We start from the raw sequence: 14,259 nt of genomic DNA, 5'->3' as shown, positions 1-14,259 counted from the left end.
CTCAAACCCGGCTCAGCACGGGTGTAATACGGCTTCAAAAGATTTATATGACAAAGACGTTTAGCTTTCCGCCGACCGTGTGTTGCTATAATATAGTTCAAATCAGAGACCTTTTCAACCACACTGTATGGACCTGTATATTTTGCTTGGAAAGGCGAACCAACGATAGGCAAAAGCGCCAGAACCTGGTCGCCTGGACTGTAGTCATGACGCACGGAACGACGGTCATACAACTTTTTCATTTTTTCCTGGGACACAGACAATTTTTCCCGTGCCATACAACCAGCAACAAACAAGCGATGACGGAACCCGTTTACATATTCCAACAAACTGCTAGGTGGGTCAGTATCAACGCAGTCCCCCTTCAGCACTGCTAACGGACCCCGCACAACATGTCCAAAGACCAACTCATTTGGGCTAAATCCTGTGCTTTCTTGCACTGCCTCTCGCGCAGCCAACATGAGCCACGGGAGCCCCTCTTCCCAGTCTCTATCCATCTCCGTGCAATAGGCACGTAGGAGAGACTTAAGCGTCTGATGGAACCGCTCGAGGGCCCCCTGGCTCTGCGCATGATAAGCTGTCGATTGGTTCTGTCTAATACGCAGCAGCCTCAACACTTGCCCAAACAAGTTAGATGAAAAGTTTGACCCTTGGTCACTCTGAACCACTTTGGGGATACCAAACACTGAAAAAAACTGCGACAATGCCTTAACCACAGCCTTAGTTGTAATCGACCTCAAAGGATATGCCGCCGGATAGCGGGTGCTCTGACACATCACCGTCAGCAGATATTTACAGCCAGACGTGGACGGCGGCAACGGACCCACACAGTCCACAATGAGGTGCGTAAAAGGCTCACTCGCAACCGGGATAGGTTGCAGCGGCGCCGGCTTGAGACTCTGATTAGGCTTTCCAGTTAGCTGACAAACATGGCAGGTTTTAATGTACGCGGACACATCACGCTTAACGCGCGGCCAAAAGAAGTGTTTCAAAATGTTCAAATACGTTTTGCGCACACCAAAGTGTCCACACTCATCATGTGCCACCTTCAAGACAAGAGGACGAAACTTCACTGGCACTACCAACTGGAAAACGTCACCCTTCACACACTCATTAACAACAGGGACCCACTTCCTGAAAAGCACGTCATTATGCACCAAGTAACCATGTGCAGCACTAGATATTTCCGAAGCAGACAAGGCACGCTCAAACACCTCTTTCAATGACAAATCATTACGCTGCTCCTGTACAACTTCCCCGTGTGACAAGGATAAAGGCAGTTCAGATAACAAAGGAACCTCTAGAGCTACATCACTGCTACTGTCAGGCCCTACCGGATCAGCTTTGCTCATAGCTCGCGTAATTACGCATGATGACGAAACGTCTGGCAACACACCGGAGCTCTCCTCAGACACAAACTCAGACTGACAAGATGTAACTACAGGCGATGGAGGCGGGTCGGCGAGAGGTGTGGACGGAGTATCAGACCAAACCCGTCTACCAGCAAGGCCGTTGCCCAAAATCAAATGCACACCATCAATAGGCAACGCCGGCCGCACCCCAACAGCCACCTCGCCTTTAACCAGCTCACATTCAAGGAACATTTTATGCAATGGAACAGGGAGAATTTCTAACCCCATCCCCCGACTGAGAACACGGTCACCAGTGTCAGACTCTTCAGACAAAGGTAAAACGGAGTCAACAATGTAGGAATCATACGCCCCAGTATCCCTCAGAATTTTTATGGGGACCTTCACATCACTCCCTACAAGTGACACAAAACCATCACGAACGAAATGAGCATAAGCTGCCAACACATCTGGTTCACAGGAGTGAAGAACAAACCCCTCCGACACACAGCAACTCTTAACAGGTGCAGCAAAGGCAGCAGGCCTAACACCAGATCTCCTTCCCCCGGCTTTAGATTTTAACACAGGACAATCTGCCTTCCAGTGCCCCTTCTCATGGCAATAGTTACAAACATTGCCACTGTCAAAACTGCCACCTGCCTTGGAGTCAAACCTCCCAAAACCAGCTTTCTTTGAACGCTGCCTCTCAAACGTGTCATCAGCCCCAGTTCCCCGACCCCCAACATCACGAGCAACAGGGCGCTCCCTGAAACTGCTTTTATGAAGCAACATATACTCATCCGCTGATACAGCAGCATCAGCAGCAGTAGTGACTTTCTGCTCTATGATGTACGTGGCTATGCGTTCTGGCAAAGAATTTTTCAACTGCTCCAGAATCATCAGATCACACAAACTGTTAAACTCAGTGACGTCAAGCGCAGCTAACCACCGCTTAAAGTGAGTGGACAGGTCCCTAGTGAACTCCACATAGGTCTGACCATTTTTCCTCTCCCAGGACCGAAATCGCTGGCGATATGCCTCCGGCACGAGCTCGTATACTTTAAGCACCGCCGCTTTTATCTTAACGTAACTAGAGCTGTCCTCAAGGCTCAAAGACGAATAAGCCTCCTGCGCTTTCCCTGAGAGGACACACTGTAACATCAGGGCGCAGTCTGCATCAGACCAATTTCTAGCCTTGGACACACGCTCAAACAGTAGAAAAAAAGTATCTGGATCCCTTGCATTAAACTGCGGCAGCCAACGCAAATTGTTTATATCAAAGCGATCCACAGAAGACTTAGACCCCTGCTCGCCCTTAACAGACACATGCTTCTGCAACTCCAACTGTGCCATCTCTGACTCATGGCGAAATCTCGCTATTTCAATCCATGTTTTACTTTCCAATTCATGTGTTTTACTTTCCAATTCATGCGTTTTATTTTCCAATTCATGTTTTCTAAGTTGTAACAACAAAATCTCCCTCTGCTGCTCAAAAGTTAACCCGTGTTGCACAGCCACCGTAGGTGCAACAGAAGCAGTGGCCTCACCAAAATTTGAATCAAAAACCACTTCTTCCTCGCCTGACATGAGCTCAAGCGACACCAACTTAGATTTTATAGCAGTTTTAATATTATCCTTGAGACGCCTGTCTCCCACAACCTCCACTGAAAAATGATCTGCAACCGCGAGCAACTGCTCCTTTGAAAGCGCATCCAAAGCCTCCTGAGACGGATTGGCAATAAATGCGTCCACCACAGACATGATAAATACTCAGACCGAACAACAAGAACAAACTTTACGCACACAACCGGACCCGACAAGCAACTGTGCGCACCAAAGAGGAATAATCCTCCGCTCGGCTTGGAGTTCCCCGCTATTTTTTCCAAAACAAAGTGAAAAGGTTAACCCAAAAATAATGAAACAAAAGGAGATGGAGATCCCAGCCAAAAAGAACAAAAGAAGGGTCAGCACAGGGCCAGCCACGCAATGGGCCGTCGGACCACGTACTTTCCCCACTAAATAAGAAAAACCAAGGTAAACCTATAACCAAACAAAACCGATAACAGGACCACCGGCAATCTCCAACCCAAACTAAAATAAGAAAAACTCCGCACCAATTCACAGACAACTACGCACAGCCACCCTGTCGGTCCAGCTGAAAATAGCGAAAACAGGACAGACAAGCCAAAAAGCTCCCTCAAAAGAAACAGGTAAGTAACCCAAAACTTCGTGCAAAGCCACAAACAAACTTAGTTACTTACCCTGCAAAAGCACTCCAAACTTAAAGTCCTTTCCCTTAAACAAACAAACAACCGTGCAGCCACCTGCACTAACAAACAAAACTGTGGGCGCGCACTCCAAACTAATTACGCACACCTGTGCCAAACCAGACTGCAGCCCAAACAGGCCCTTAACAAGCTGCTACAACTTTATCAAACCTAAAGCTGCAAGCACCAAACTGCACAACTAGGTATTAAACAATGGCGCATACTTCACTCATTAAAGCTTACCTAGATGCAAAATAACCGGGAAAAACACGGCACGAGCCCCCATTTGTCATGCCGGTTACTGACCAAACAGCTATGGACGAGCCCCCATTTGTCATAACCCTGGCTCAAAGGCCATGACAAAAGAAGGGGAAAGGACGCAACGTACTAGTAAATTAAGATATTTATTAAGGTAAACAAATAAGATAAGGAATGGGATGTGTAAAGTCAGTAAAATCAGTAGTATGCATGTGGATGTGTGTAAATGTGCTGTATGGTGTTGTGTGTGCAAAAGGCTCAACAAAACCAAAAGGAGTGCTGCCAGGATGAAAAGAGAGAGGAAGAGAGACTGAAGCCCCAGCCTTTTCTCTTCCTGAGGAGCACCCAGCCCAGGTGCTCCAGATCTAGCAATCAGCTGGCTCCACCTCGAAGAGGAAAACAGAGAGAGAGGGACTGAGACACAATATAACATAGGCCATCACAATGGCTCCAATTATGTTTGGGAATCCGGCGATGGCATGAAATCCTCGTTTGATCTCGACTTGTTGCTGATGTGCGAATGGGAACTGGATGTAAGCTGGGGCGAGAAAAATGATTGCATCCAACACTGCCGGCATGATTCTGCTAATTGTCGGCTGCGAAATGCTGCATATGTCTCCAATCTCTCTCTGAAATGTCCCGGTGGCCAAGAATCCCAGGGTGGACAGGAGCTGGATGTGACTGGAATGGCTTTGCTGCGTTTTGTCTCTCGCTCCAACATTGGTTGCAATTCGCTGCATAGATCCATCAGAATATGTTTTGGGAAGCGGTACCTGCTGAGAAGCCACTTCGTTCTCTCGCTGTACAGGTCAGCGCGCTCTTTGAATACGTGCTCTCTGCGGAGCGCACGGTTCTCCAAATCCTCCATATCCTCAAAATCCTCCAAATTCTCCAAATCCTCCAAATCATCCAACAGTACGAGATATGCCATGGTACTTGTATTTTCTTTTCAGATCATCCTGCCACAGCTGTCTTTTATAGCAGTCACACCAGTTATTCACACTGTCTGCTGATTTACTAATTGAGTATCTTTATTAATTAGAGGAAACGGGGAACATGTGTGAAGTTTGAGATCGCTGAACACTGACTCTTTTAATGGGTTCTATTTGTAGTTTCACTGTTCTACCACTAGGTTTTGTGTGTACGCATGGTCGGAGTTGTGCTTACATTTACACGCGTTTCTGCGCACAGGTACAGGTTGATAAATTCCATACTTTGCGTGGGAATGCTCGTACACACGCTTTACGCACAGATCTGTGCGTACGAACGGTTGATAAATGAGGCCCCAGGAGGTTTGAACACATCACTCCTGTTTTGTCCTCTCTGCACTGGCTCCCTGTTAAACAAAGAGTAGATTTTAAAGTACTTCTTATTATCTTTAAATCTATGAATGGCTTAGCTCCCTCCTACATAGTTGACATGCTGACTGAATACATTCCGGACAGATCCCTTAGATCATCAAATAAGAGTCTTCTAATCATTCCTAGAATCCACACTAGATCTGCTCATGGGGCTTTCAGTCACTACGGTCCCACTCTCTGGAATTCCTTGCCACAGGAACTTAGGTCTGCTCCAACAATGCCCACTTTCAAAAGCAGAGTAAAAGCTTTCCCTTTTGCACAGGCGTTTGCCTAAACTCATTGTTGGCAGGGTGATCGCACTTTTGTTAAAATGGAATTTTGTTTGTTATTATTGTTTTTTTCTCTTGTCATATTCGTTATCTATTTCTGTTATTGTAAACTTGTAATTTTGTTTATTTGTTTGTTTATGTCCATGCTTGTAATGTGAAATGTGCTTTATAAATAAAATTGACTTGACTTGACTTGGTGCTGCAGCAGAGCTGATGCAGTTCAAAACTGAGCCATACTTGACCCAGTAAACATCCCAGAACCACTGCAGTGTGGTTTTCAGTCCCATCACAGCACAATAACAGCTGCACCTTCACTCATCCATGACACGATCTCCTCCTGCTGCTGATTTAGCAGAAATCAGATGAAAACAATGTGTTCAAACTGTGCTGGAAAGTGACGACCACAGGACAGACTTCAGAGATGCTGCATTCAAGTGCATCTGTCCAAGTGTTGGACTGTTCCTTCATCCGTGTGTGAGAGCCATGTAATGTCCATGTTTGCTGAAAGAGACTGAGCTGGTCTGACCTCCCTCCTCCTTTCAGGGTGGAGCCTGCTGGACAACGATGGTTGACACGAGGTCTGAGGAGGTGTAAGTGTGTTTTTATTTCATTCACACATTCAACCATCTTCACACTGACACCTCACTCATTCATGAGTCCATCAGTGATCAATGATGGATCAATAATAACTGCAGCTGGGTTGTTTGTTCTCTCCATCAGATTCCTGTCAACTCAACATCGACACAAACACAGTCCAGAACAACATCAAACTGTCTGACAACAACAGGAAGATGACACGTGTGAAGGAGGATCAGTCATATCCTGATCATCCAGACAGGTTTGATTACTGGCGTCAGCTGCTGTGTAGAGAAGTTCTGACGGGTCGCTGTTACTGGGAGGTCCAGAGGAGAGGAGGAGTTCATATATCAGTGAGTTACAGAAGAATCAGCAGGAAAGGAACCTCTGATGACTGTGTGTTTGGAGGGAACGATCATTCCTGGAATCTGTACTGTTCTGATGATGGTTGGTACTGTGTCTATCACAATAAAAGAGGAACACCTTCCGTCTCCTCTTCCTCAGTCTCTGACAGAGTAGCAGTGTATGTGGACGTTCCTGCTGGAACTCTGTCCTTCTACAGCGTCTCCTCTGACAGACTGATCCCCCTCCACACCTTCAACACCACATTCACTGAACCTCTCTATCCTGGGTTCGGGTTCGATCTTGGTTCTTCAGTGTCTTTGTGTTGAGTTCAGTCTCCAGAGTCTCTTCCTGTCAGAGAAACTGTCTCTGTTGGACAGATAGTTGAGTCTGTACATGTCTGTCTCTGTTTCCATCAGAACACCTGAATCACATGTTGGTGAAACTGTTCTGAATGATTCCTTGGAAACTTCTTCCTCTTCCGGTCCTTTAAAGGTGGAAACTGCCGTTATTCCAGGATCCACATGTTGTTCTTCTGTCTGTTTCCAGTCAGAGCTTCACAGTGAACAGCAGCATGTTGTTTCTCTGCAGCTCAGATCAGCTGAGATCATTCAGTTCATGTCAGATGCAGGTAGTTTGCTGCACATGTGACCAACTGTGATGTCAGAGAGGAATCACTCAGCTGCAATCAGCCCAGATGAAGTTACAACCTGCTGACAGATCTGAGCACAAGGTTGCTGTGCAGCCAGGGTTCATCCTGGTCTTTATTCTCACCCACTTCCTGTTCCAAACAGGACGTCACTACTGGACTATCAGGTCTCTGTCATGGTAAAGTGTTTGTTTATGTGTGAGCTCTCACCAAGATGATTATGATGATCCATCAATCATCTAGAACTGCTTCTTCATGTTCAGGGTCGCAGGGGTCGGCCTTGTTGATTTTACACTGATTTTACAAAAAGTCTACTTTTTTTTTTTTGAACATTATCTTTTTTTATTTTTTCAAAGAGAACAAAACAGACACAAAACACCAAACTAAACAGTTGCCAGTTCACAAAGAAAGAAAAGACAAAAAAGGAGATAACAAAAATGACCGTATAAATATATATACACATACATATATACACATTTAGCTGTATAAAAGATATAAAAGGCTGTCAGTCCAGACCATACCCAAAAAGACCAGGGATTAGCCAAGAGGCCGGGAGAGCTGTGCGTCCGTATAAGCAGGAGAGGCGGGGGAAAAATAAAGTTCAAGTTGGTCCGAGCACGATAATCACACACCAGGCACAGTGTTCATAGCAAGTGAAATCAAGTCCGAGGCAAAGGTTTATCCTTCCTGAAGTGTTCAATGAAGGGTCCCCAGACCTTGAGAAATGTAGGCTGGGAATCAGACAGAGTGTAACGAATTTCTTCGAGATAGATGCATGTGACCATGTCATTTAACCACCTATTGAAACATGGAGGAGAGGATGACTTCCACTCCCGCAAGATGACTCGTTTTGCCACAACCAAACCAAACAGGAGGGCTGTTTGCAGTGCTTTGGGAAGTGTTAGAATAAATTCAGAACAGCCAAGTATCACAGAAAGACCGTCAGGGAGCACTTGCCTATTATATACATCACTAAAGTACTTAAAAATATTATCCCAAAAAGTCCTGAGCTTAGGGCATGCCCAGAAAAGGTGGCCAAGCGTCCCGCTAGCAGACTTACATCTATCACAGGTGGGAGATACTGTGGGGAATATTCTATGCAATTTGGTTTTAGAGAAGTGAAGGCGATGAATGACTTTAAACTGGATGAGCTGAAGTCTGGCGTTGATAGAGCATTTCTGCACCCTGTCCAGTGCATCTGACCAAAGCTCATCTGAGATGTCTTCACCAATATCCTCAATCCAAGCTTCCTTAAAGGTATTGTGACATCATTTTTAACATGCTTTTAACACTATTAAAAGTGTTGGCCAACATCCCTCAAATGTGTCTAAAAGAGTGTAACAAGAAAAACTGGCTTTTTATTACAGTGTTTTTTTTGCGCCGTGAAAAATGCTTCCTTTCCCCCCTTTCCTGTCAATCATTGCTCCGCTCCTCCTCCAAACCTCCTCCTCCTCCAGCCATACGCTCACAGCGGCGTCGGAGCGACAGGCGAAGCATGCACGGAAAAGCAGGAGGGCGAACCACAGCAAACAATCATAAAAATAAAGGCATGCAAGCAGCACTGTCCCCTTATCTTAAGTCCAGTCAGTGGCCGCGGGTCTTCTTAGCAGTTTTCCTCCGGTGATTAGAACAAAAGAGGCTCTAAACAGCTCAGTGTTAAGCCTCATTTATGGTTCCGCGTTAAATCGACGCAGAGCCTACGCCGTAGGGTTCAGCGTATGGTGCGCGTCGCCGCGTAACCCTACGACGTAGGCTCTGCGTCGGTGTAACGCGGAACCATAAATCAGCCTTTATGGTGCGCTGGAGAGGAGAGGAGACAGGGAGCTGGGTGGAGGGGGCGGTGATTTAGCGGATCGTTACGTAACGATCCGCCACCAAACCACACGCGCCGTTTTTGCATAGTTATGCGGAAAATCCCAGAAAGCACACAATACACTGAATGTTAAAAGTTTGTTGTTTTTTGGGTGTAATTGATGTCAAGACACCCAACAAAACACAAAAAATCAAGAAAAATGTGTTTTTCATGTCACAATCCCTTTAAAGTGGGAGGAGGGGGCTTCAGAGCGAAAAAGATCTACGAACTGGGAGATCAAATGTTTAGCGGTGGGAAGTCTTGTCATAAGTGCATAAAAATTGTGTTGATCGGGCATGGATTGAAATTGATGGAATGCCTGTCTGACAAAATCTCTGATCTGAAAGTATCGGAATAGATGGCTAGAGGGAAGATCAAATTTGGCTTGTAGTTGTGCAAATGATGCAAAATGGTTATCAACGTAAAGATCCTTCACAGTGGACAAGCCCCTGTCCGACCAGCATGTAAACACTTTATCCAGCAAACCTGGTTTAAAATTAGGGTTCTGACATATTGGGGCATAAATGGAGAGATCCTTGAGGCCCAGCACACCCCTGATTTGTTTCAGTATTCTGTATGAATTGCGCAAGATAAAATCACTTTTGAAAAGTTTAACGGACAAATTTAACTCTGAAAATAAAATGGCTGCCAGGGAGGCCCCCGTGAGCGATAGAGCAGCACGGGATTCGATTTCAGGCCAGGAGGGGCAAAGGGAGCCCACCTGCCGAGACACGGCCGGAGTGTAGTTCCAGTAAACCCAGGCTCTAGCATTACAGGCCCAGTAGTAGTGCCGGAAAACAGGTAGACCGAGGCCACCAACAGTCTTGGGTTTCTGCAAGTGCAATTTCGAGATGCGAGGGGGTTTGTCGGCCCAGATAAAGGGAAAAATAATGGAGTCTAACTGTTTAAAAAAAGCGGCTGTAAGAAATATAGGGACATTTTGGAATATGTGGAGAAATTTGGGGAGTACTACCATCTTGATTACATTAACACGTCCAATTAGGGAAATGGGGAGGAGTTTCCATCTGTCTAACATTATCTTAAGCTTGTCAATCATACCGGAATAATTCAGTTTGAATAGAAGCTTGGGGTTCCTGGGAATATTAATCCCTAAATATTTAAAGTGGTCAGTAGTAATCTTAAAAGGTAAATGGTCAAGGAAACCGGAATCAAGGTCATCGGCCAGGGGCATAAAAACACTTTTGTCCCAGTTAATGGTGAACCCGGAGAGCTGGCCGAAGTTTTTAATGAGGTCCAGCAGAGGGGGAAGAGCAGTACTTACATCCGATAGAGTCAGGACCAAATCGTCCGCGTATAAGCCAACCGTGCATTCAGTAGTGCCACAGCTGATTCCAGAGATTAAAGGGCTGGCTCTGATGGAAATAGCCAAGGGCTCGAGGGCCAGAGCAAAGAGCATAGGGGAGAGGCAGCAACCCTGTCTGGTGCCGCGATGCAGCAGAAAGGGGACAGAGCAATCGTGGTTAGTCAGTACTGAGAAGAAGGGCTACTTTTTGAATAAAGTTCCCCTTTGATGACAATATTTGATATTCACTGATTAAAAGCGCTGCTTCAACATTTCCCCCAAATAATTGTCAAATTGATTTATCATGCTAGGAAACATATTTCAACACGAAACATTTTTTATTCTTAATCCATTTAGTTTGTTCCAATTTCAAATGATCACTTATGTAACATTTTAGTAGCAACTCATGAACATCTTCAAATCACGTCCCATTAATGCAAAATTAACCCCCATAACACTTCATGAAGTCCCACATTTGTACTTAGAATAAAATATGTAGCACTGTTCTGAATGTCTGCATGACAGATGGTTGATTTAAGAACATCCAGCCACCAGGGGGGGCTGCTGCACTCGACCCCGCTGAGTGCTGCTTATCGTGGTAGAAGAAGTGAGACAATGATGAGAAGCTGGATGATGTGGATGAAGCTGTTATATTACTTTTTGTCATGAATCTGATGCTTGTGGTTCAGTGTGCGTCCAGAGAAACATAAGTTATATTGTTGTTTATTGGAAGCACTTATTTGTTGTTATATTTTATAAGTCTGCTGGTGAGTATTTCCAGCAGTTATTTACTTCGCTAATCGTTCAAAAGTCATTAGTTATGTTATCTGAATGTCACTGACTGTTTTCTTTGTTTCCAGTTAAATGTGATAGTATCCTATCATGTATATGATGTTCTTGCTAGTAACATTATTATTTGGATTGTGTGCTATGGTTAAAGGAGCCTGAGGCAAGAATAAGAAATGAGACTCATTAGCGACACGACGACCGTCGGGGTTCCTGCAGCCAACAGCGAAGCCGGCACGGGAGCGCGTGTGTAATCTCATGTGATTTTCAAATCAAGCTCTAAATATGACTTACAATGTTATCTTACCTGGTCAGTAGGAAATGAGCCATGTCAGCATCTGTTTTCAGTCCCAATTCAAGTAGAAGCTGCCTCCATGACTCAAACGCGTATCCAATGTTTACTCGTGTGCCTCGTGTGAACGCGCATGCAGCGTCATGTGACGTCACATCCGCAGGACAGCGCGGGAAATTCGGGACCGAATTGCAGCACATTTTGCAGCACACAGCCTGTTCAAGGCAACAGAGAGATACACTAGAGGGCTCATTCTTTTTGATTTGGAACGCTTCATCTGACATTATTACTAGAAAACTTTAAACGTATACGCATTTTTTCATAAATCCTGCCTCATGCTCCTTTAAACATGTGTTTATTGCTGTTTATTGATTTCTATTAGTCTTTGGTTTATTCCAGAACCACATTCACACACCACATCTGTAAGTGCACTCTCTAGACTGGATTAAAGCTCTGTAAAGGAAATTGACAGCTTCCTGCTTCTTCATTTAAGTCTTGAAACACGCGCTTCACGATTAAAATACAGAGAAAGCCAGTGTACAACTGTTAATCATTAAGCCTCCAAAATATATGGTCCTTGGAGCCAGATAAGGTCATTACGAAGTGATAATGTCTTATGTTCCCCAAGTGAAGATGTACGTCCATACAGACGAATGCGACAACCAAGACTGATGGAAGATTATGAAGGGTAGACCTTCCCAGAGACTGTCAGTCACCCTGCAGGCATAGGCGCCGGAAGTGGGGGTGCGGCAGGGGCTGCAGCACCCCCTGGAAAAATTGAAATGACAATAAAAGATTATAAATATATAAATATTTGTGGTTGCTGTTTCTGTTCCACAACATTGTAAGCCACATTTGAGATGAAGGCTGAATATATGGGTAATTTTAATTAAAAAAAAGAAAAGTAGCCAGTCACACCCCCCTGGTCTGCGGACCGCTCAGGTGATCAGAACCGCAAATGTTGTTTTTAAACATCCGCATTTTTGCCCACCAATTACAAATGCACAGCCAGCAGCGCTCCTTTCAAAACACAACACAAAGCTCCAAGTCAAGACCAAGATGGATATACGTTCATTTTTTAAACCAAAAGAGAAACAGACACAAAACATTGCCGAAGCTGCTGCCAACAGCTGTGCTACCAGTGACAGTGAGTCGGAGGAGAGCGACTGCACCTGCAGCCACCGCGTCAGCGACCCCCCCCAGTGTCTAACACCGGCTCACCTGATGGTGCAGCCAGCCATATGAGCAGCGATGACCCGGGAGGAGGAGGAGACTGCACTGCCGGTAATCCTGCTATTATATTGGTCAAATTATGCTCAAATCATTGTTACGCAACTGTTTTGGGTGAAAAACAAACTTCAAAATTTTCGCGCGCCCGCGAGGATTCCTCCCTGTATAGGTTCACCAAATATTTTCGGTCACCCGCCGCCTATGTGACTATGATAATAATTCTAGTCATGTTCCTTTTTTACTGTAGATGGTTGGTTCGCTATTGGTAAAGCTTGTGCGCACTGTCAGCTGTTCTTCATGCAGGGGAGGGGCAAGTGATTTCTTAAGGGAGAACCCCCGCACCCCGCACCCCCTGGCAAAAACGTCTTCCTGCGCGCCTGCCTGCAGGAACCCCCGCTGTGATAGAGGAGACTGAATGGAGACAGAGAGGGATTTGCTGAGATGACACCCCTCACCCGGCGTTGTGGCCACAACCACCAGTGTAGGTCGAGAGTCCTATAAGACATGCAGAGGGAAACACCTCGAGGCCTTGCATGAGGTGAATCTCCAGCCTGGCAGGAATGAGCTCCAGCAGATGCTGTTGCTGAGTTTCACAACTTTTGCATATATTGCTTGCTGGTGGATGATGCAGTGGTAATGAAGTAACGTGAATGCCTAAATTACAACACACATAACTTAAAACACACACACACACACGCACACACACACACACACACACACACACACACACACACACACACACACACACACACACACACACACACACACACACACACACACACACACACACACACACACACACACACACACTGTTTTTCATCTTCTGTGCTCAAACAAACTCTTAAAAAACTCATCTTAACATCTGTTCATTAAAGATAAAACCAGAGAATGTGAATGTGTTTATACACAGACTTTTATTTATAACTGCAAAAGAAAAATTAAAAAGTTCAACGGATTAAATCTGCTGTAACAGAACAGTTTATGTAAACATGTATATTATGTGATGGATGTTAGATCGAGCTTTATAGTCTGAAACTCGGGTAGAAACGGAGGCAGATTCTCTGTTGAACTGCTTTCATGTTGTTGTCTTTCCAGTAAAAAAGACTGATTAGATTAAAAGTGTGTTATAAAAAACGAGTCAGTTGCAGGAAGTTGTTTATGTCGGGACATCTTCTAACATTCTGTATAGATCTTGTTAGAGTTTGTGGATTTTTGAATTGTCACTTTTTAGCACATTTATAACCATTTTTCTTCACTTAGAAATATATTAAATGATTAGATCAAAAGATTCATGTTACACGTAAAAGTTGAATCTAAATCTTTCCAGTGAAACTAAGTATTTAGTTAATATGCAAATTCAAACCATCAGTAAGTATCACTGAGTCACCATGGCAACGCACAGTAAGAGGGAGAGATCTTGATACATAACCTGAAAGTGCAACAGAAACCGTCAGCACAAAGAACAAACAAGTCTAAACTGACTTTAACAAAACAAAATGGTAACTTAAGCGACAATAAATATTGTATTTTAAACCAGAACATCAGAGTCTCATGGCTGATTTAAATCCTGAACTTTAAAAAAAAGTAGAACTACGATGATCATGATGGTTAGTAATCTGTTTTCATTTGTTTTTGAGAAATTGGCCAACTTTTACTATTATTGTATTTTTTTTGTTAAACAAAATATAAACGTGTGTTTAGACTGCTGTTTTCGCCACGGAGATG

General features: G+C 44.6%; 1 protein-coding gene across 2 annotated transcripts in view; it reads left to right on the top strand.

Annotated features, from left to right (window-relative positions):
• The window catches only part of LOC133420212 (NACHT, LRR and PYD domains-containing protein 12-like), a 41,046-nt gene extending 29,277 nt beyond the window's left edge, over positions 1-11,769 (top strand). The window contains exons 11-13 of one of the 2 annotated variants that reach the window (XR_009770588.1): positions 6,048-6,094; positions 6,225-8,743; positions 8,824-11,769. Coding sequence is in view for 1 of the 2 variants with exons in the window: in XM_061709820.1 (XP_061565804.1) it covers positions 6,048-6,094; positions 6,225-6,751 (574 nt within the window). In the remaining variant the exon portion in view is untranslated. Of the gene's footprint in view, positions 1-6,047; positions 6,095-6,224 lie in introns of both variants that reach the window. The other variant, XM_061709820.1, reaches the window with a different exon arrangement.
• Positions 11,770-14,259: the final 2,490 nt, after the last annotated feature.

This window comes from Cololabis saira, chromosome 20, assembly GCF_033807715.1.
Source record: "Cololabis saira isolate AMF1-May2022 chromosome 20, fColSai1.1, whole genome shotgun sequence".
In the NCBI taxonomy this organism is placed as follows: domain Eukaryota; kingdom Metazoa; phylum Chordata; class Actinopteri; order Beloniformes; family Belonidae; genus Cololabis; species Cololabis saira.
This window is presented reverse-complemented; position numbering and strand designations above follow the sequence as displayed.